Source organism: Propithecus coquereli, unplaced genomic scaffold (genome assembly GCF_000956105.1).
Source record: "Propithecus coquereli isolate 6110/MARCELLA unplaced genomic scaffold, Pcoq_1.0 Scaffold251, whole genome shotgun sequence".
Taxonomy (NCBI): Eukaryota; Metazoa; Chordata; class Mammalia; order Primates; family Indriidae; genus Propithecus; species Propithecus coquereli.
In genome coordinates, this window is record NW_012148075.1 from 1611890 (window position 1) to 1617750 (window position 5861).

General features: G+C 37.2%; 1 protein-coding gene across 1 annotated transcript in view; it reads left to right on the forward strand.

Annotated features, from left to right (window-relative positions):
- Positions 1–5861, forward strand: part of CNOT10 (CCR4-NOT transcription complex, subunit 10) — a 99602-nt gene that overhangs the window by 22604 nt on the left and 71137 nt on the right. Inside the window, exon 2 of the mRNA XM_012646863.1 lies at positions 3841–3983. Coding sequence (XP_012502317.1) covers positions 3841–3983 — 143 coding nt within the window. The remainder of the gene's footprint in view (positions 1–3840; positions 3984–5861) is intronic.

Sequence of the window (5861 nt, forward strand, 5' to 3'; positions counted from 1 at the left end):
GTTCACAGCAACATCAAGAGGAAGGTACAGAAATTTCCCGTGTACCATTTGGCCCCTTCACATTCATTGCCTCTCCCATTATCAGTGCCACCCAACAGAGTGGTAAATTTATTATAATTTGTGAACCTACATTGACACATCATAATCACACAAAGTCCATAGTTTACATTAGGGTTCACTCTTGGTATTGTACACTCTATGGGTTTGGACAAATGTGTCCACTTAGAGTATCATAAAGCATATTTTCACTGCCTTAAAAATTCTCTGTGTTCTTCATTTTCATTCCCCTGTCCCTTTTTACTGTCTTTATAGTTTTCCCATTTCCGGAATGTCAAAGTTGGAATCATAAGTACTCAAATTCTTCATACATCATATTTATTGAGCCCTTGAGGCAGTACTGTGGGCCAGACACTGTTCCGTTTGGAAATAATGCAGTGAACAAAATTGAGAAACTCTTCACCTTGATTAAGTTATATTCTAATGAGAGAAAGGGCAACACTGTATATATGCATTTGTCCCTCAGCATTCTTGGGGGATTGGTTCTAGTACCCCTCACGGATATCAGAATCCACTGATACTCAAATCCATTGTATGAAATGGTATAGTATTTGCATATAGCTGACACAAATCCTCCCATATACTTTAAATCATCTCTAGGTTACTTACAAAACCTAATACAATGTAAATGCTCTGTGAATAGTTGTTATACTATATTCTTTGAGAAAAAAGTCTATACATATTCAGTACAGGTGCAACAAATCTTTTTTTTTTTTTTTAATATTATCAATCCATGATTGGTTGAATCCACAGATGCAGAACTACAGAAATGGAAGGCTAACTGTATATTGTGAGGTAGTTGGATGCTGTAAAATTTTATTAGGTTATTAAATACGAAATGTCTGATTTCCTTAAGTACTAAGTTTAACAGTTGATATCTCTGATATTTCATTTTTGACACTTGGGTTTTTGTTTTTGTTTTTTTTTTTAATTGTGAAGGTACATCCTCATTCTTTCAGATGCACTTTTTGGCTTATGATTATCTTTCAAATTTTTTTTTTTAGAGCAATTTTCATGAAACTATGGATCAGTCAAAAATTCGAGTTATTTTTGAATATGAGTTCCATCATGGAACCAATGCAGCGCAGACAGATCGAAATATCAATGAAATGTTTGGGAAGGATGTGGCTAATGAACACAAAGTACATCAATGGTTTGAGAAGTTCCATTCTGATGATTTTAATGTTGAAAATGAGCCACATGGGCAACCTGAGACGAAGGTGGATAATGATGAACTAAAAGCTGTAGTGGAAGTGAATCCATCTCGACCTACACACGAATTAGCAGCAAGGTTTGACGTTACTATTCCAACAATATTGGACCATTTGAAACAAAATGGGCAAGGTAAAGAAGCTGGATGGATGGGTTCTGCATAAATTAAATGAGCATCGTAAGAGAAATCATCTCAAAGCTTGCCTTTCTTTGCTGTCACAACATAAAGACAAACCATTTCCACACCGTATTGTAACGTGTGATGAAAAATGGATTCTTTTTGACAGTCCCAAGTGTTCAGCACAGTGAACAAAGATGAAGTGCGAAACACAGTCCAAAACCGAATATTCATCAAAAACAGCTAATGGTGTCTGTTTGGTGGTCCAGCACTGGTAGTATTCACTACAGCTTCATGAAACCTGGTCATTCGATTACAGCAGATGTCTCTGCAGCCAGTTGGATGAAATGATGAGGATGCTTGTGATTAAGCAGCCAAGATTGGTCAATAGAGACAGGCCAATCCTCTTGTAAGACCACATGTTGCAAAAAACAATGCTGCTCAGGCTGCAAAAGCTGGACTTGGAAACTCTCTGTCATCCATTGTATTCTCCAGACCTTGCACCAACTACCACTTCTTCTAGGCTTTGGACCACTTGTAAAGAAAAATATTCAATTCTCAACAAGCTGTGGAAAACGCCTTTCGTGTTTTCATTGCCACTCACTCTTCAGGCTTCTTCTCTGCTGGCATAGACAAGCACCGTTAAGATGGCAAAACTGCTGATAGTTTGGGTTCATACTTTGATTAATTGTACTCCTTCTTGTTTGAGATAAACTATACTTTTGATTCAAAATCAGACATTTCATATTTAATGACCTAATAGCTAAGGTAATCTAGCAAGGCCTGGGATGAGACAGTATTTGAAAAGAGACCTGAATAAAGAAAGGAGATGAACCAGCCTCTCGACTCTTTAGGAGGAAAGTATTGCCACCAGAGGTAATGGTATATGCAAAGAACCTGAGGAGAGTGGCAGTGTTTGGTGAGAGAAATGGCAGAGAGGCCATTGTGTGAGGAGAATAGTCGGACACAAAGTCAGAAATAGCCAGAGACAGAACAGGTAGCTACTAGGGAAGGACTTACTGTCTTAGGTGTAATGAGAAGCCCTTGTATGACATTTGTACATTAACTGTTGATTTTAGTTTTAAATGGAGTCCACTCTTTAAAGGCTTTTGAAATTTCCTGTTCTTGATTGTCACAGCTGCCTTTTAGACCTTACTTTTCCTTTGTATTTTTCCTTTTCTCTTTTTTGAAAAGAAGATAGTTTTATGTCACACCAAGTTACCTTTCCTGTCTTTGTTGGGTCCTTCTTCCTTTGAAGGCTTTGTCTTTATATTTTCCTGCTGACAGTCTCAATTTTCTGATATACTCCAATCTACACCTTTCTTCTTTTGCTTTTGTAATCAGATTATTTCCTTTTTACATTTCTGTGACCTAGAAAAGAAATCTATTTCATAGACTTATAGAGCTTTTTAGAGTTAAAAAGAACCTCAAAAGGTCCCCTGGTCCACCCCTGTGTCTTTTGGCAGGCAAGGCATTCTCCCCATTTTACAGGTCAGCCAGCTGAGGTCTGAAAAGTTAAACGATGTATAGAGACCACACATCTAGTTAGTGGCAGAGTTGAGTATCCTTTATCCAAAATGGGATCGAAAGTGTTTTAGATTTGGGATTTTTTTTGGATTTTGGAATATTTGTGTTATACTGACAGGTTCAACATCTCTTATCAGAAAATCGGAAATCCAGAGTGCTCCAATGTATATTTTCTTTGAGTGTCATCTTGACACTCAAAAAGTTTTGGATTTTGGAGCATTTTGAATTTTCGGTTTCAGATTTTCAGATTAGGAGTACTCAACCTATACTGGAATCTAAAATAGTATTTCTCATTATATGTGCTAGTATTTAGTAAATATTTTGCCAAAGAAGATTCAGTCGCTGGAACCTCTGAAATGAGAGGCCTTGTGATGCCTACTAGAATAACATTGTTTGCTTTGGAAGTTGCTTGCTTTTTTCTTTTTTTGAGACAGAGTCTTGCTTTGTTGTCCACGCTAGAGTGAGTGCCATGGCGTCAGCCTAGCTCACAGCAACCTCAAACTCCTGGGGCTTAAGCAATCCTTCTGCCTCAGCCTCTCGAGTAGCTGGGACTACAGGCATGTGCCACCATGCCCAGCTAATTTTTTTTTTTTAATATATATTTTTAGTTGTCCAGACCATTTCTTTCTATTTTTTAGTAGAGACGGGGTCTCGCTCTTGCTCAGACTCGTCTCGGACTCCTGACCTTGAGCGATCCACCCGCCTCGGCCTCCCAGAGTGCTAGGATTACAGGCGTGAGCCACTGTGCCTGGCCAGCCGCAAGTTGCTTGCTTTCATGGCTCTAGGTGATATGCATTCATTTGAGTAAAGACTTTAACTGCTTTTTAAAGCTTTGCATCCTTTTGTGGGGAGGAGCAGGGGTAGTCTGAGATATGTGTTTCACTTTGTATTGTGACTTTTCTTTTCCTGTGTTTTTTTTCTCCCAGAAGAAAAATTTGCCCAAGCAGTGTGTTTTTTGCTTGTAGACCTGTATATATTAACCTACCAAGCTGAGAAAGCTTTGCATCTTCTTGCTGTCCTAGAAAAAATGATTTCACAGGGTAACAATAACAAAAATGGAAAGAATGAGGTGAGTATTCAGAGATGATCAGGCTAAAATTTAAAATATTAATATTTGTGGTTATAAAATATTTTAACAGCTCTATTGAAATATAATTAAAATATCATAAACGTTACCGTTTTTAGAAGTATAGAGTTCATTGTTTTTTAGTGTACTCACAGAGTTGTACAACCGTCACCACTGTCTAATTTCAGAACATTTTTATCATCCCAAAAAGAAACCCTGTACCTATTAGCAGTTGCTCCCCATTTTCCCCTTCCCTCACTCCATGGCAGCCACTGATCTACTTTCTGTCTCTGGATTTCCCTATTCTGCCATTTCATGTAAATGGAATCATAATATGTGGCCTTTAGTGAGTGCCTTCTTTCACTTAGTGTAATGCTTCCAAGCTTCCTTTATGTTGTAGCATGTACTTATTCCTTTTTTATATACTTCATCCCTTTTTATGGCCAAATAATATTTCATTCATTATATGGATATGCCACATTTTTTAAATTCATCAGTTGATGGACATTTAGATAGTTTCCTACTTTTTGGCTGTTAGAAATAATGCTGCCGTGAACATTCATGTACAAATTTTTGTAAGGGTATGTTTTTAGTTCTCTTAAGTATAACATTTAGGAGCAGAATCACTGGGTTAAATGGTAACTGTATTTAATCTTAGGGGGAACTAACTACCAAACTGTTTTCCAAAGTGGCTGCACTATTTTACATTCCCACCAGCAAAGTTATAATTTCTCCACATTTTCACCAACTCTTGTTATTGTCTGTCTTTTTAAAAAAAAATTTAGCCATCTTGGTGTGAAGTGATATCTTATTATAGTTTTGATTTGCATTTCCTAATGACTAAGGATGTGCATCGAGCATCTTTTCATGTGTGAGACATTATTTTTACAGAATGTAAAAGGTTAGAACATTAAGATAATTGGAATACATAGTCTGGATAAACAGTGTAGCTTTCATTAGGGAAAATTTCATCATTAAAGTTCTTCAAAAAGAGCTTGTCTTTTTTTTTTTTTTTTATTTCAGGGTATTATGAGGGTACAAACATTACAGTTACATTTTATGCCTTTGCCTCACCCAAGTGAGGGTTAGAGGCATGCCCTTCCTCTCTACAATGCTCCCCATGTCCTTTAGTTGTGGATTTACCCCCTGCCCATCCCCCTAATCCCTGGAGAGTATTACTGCCATGTGAGCACCCTGGTGTTCAACAGTTATTACCAATCTGATGGCGAGTACAAGTGGAGCCCGTTCTTCCAATCTTGCGATACCTCACTTCGGATAATGGGCTCAAGTTCAATCCAGAAAAATATAAGAGGTGCTAGATCACTGTCTTTTCTTATAATTGAGTAATATTCCATTGTGTACATATACCAAATTTTAATAATCCACTCATGAATTGATGGGCATTTGGGCTGTTTCCACATCCTTTCAATAGTAAATTGTGCTGCCATAAACATTCGGGGAAGGTGACTTTATTATAGAATGTCTTTTGCTCTTTTGAGTAGATGCCCAATAGTGCTATTGCTGGATCGAATGATGTTTCTATTTTTAGCTCTTTGAGGTATCTCCAAATTCTTTTCCACAGAGGTTGCACTAATTTGCACCAGCAGTGTAAGAGTGTTCCTGTCTCTCCACATCCTTGCCAGCATTTGTTGTTTCGGGATTTTTTGATAGAGGCCAGTCTCATTGTGGTTAGGTGATATCTCATTGTGGTTTTGATTTGCATTTCTCTAATGATTAGAGATGTTGAACATTTTTTTTTTTGAACTTTTTTTTATATGTTTGCTGGCCATTATCCTGTCTTCTTTTGAAAAGTTTCTGTTCATTTCCTTTGCCCATTTGTTGATGGGGTTGTTTGATTTTTTCTTGTTGATTTTTTTTTTT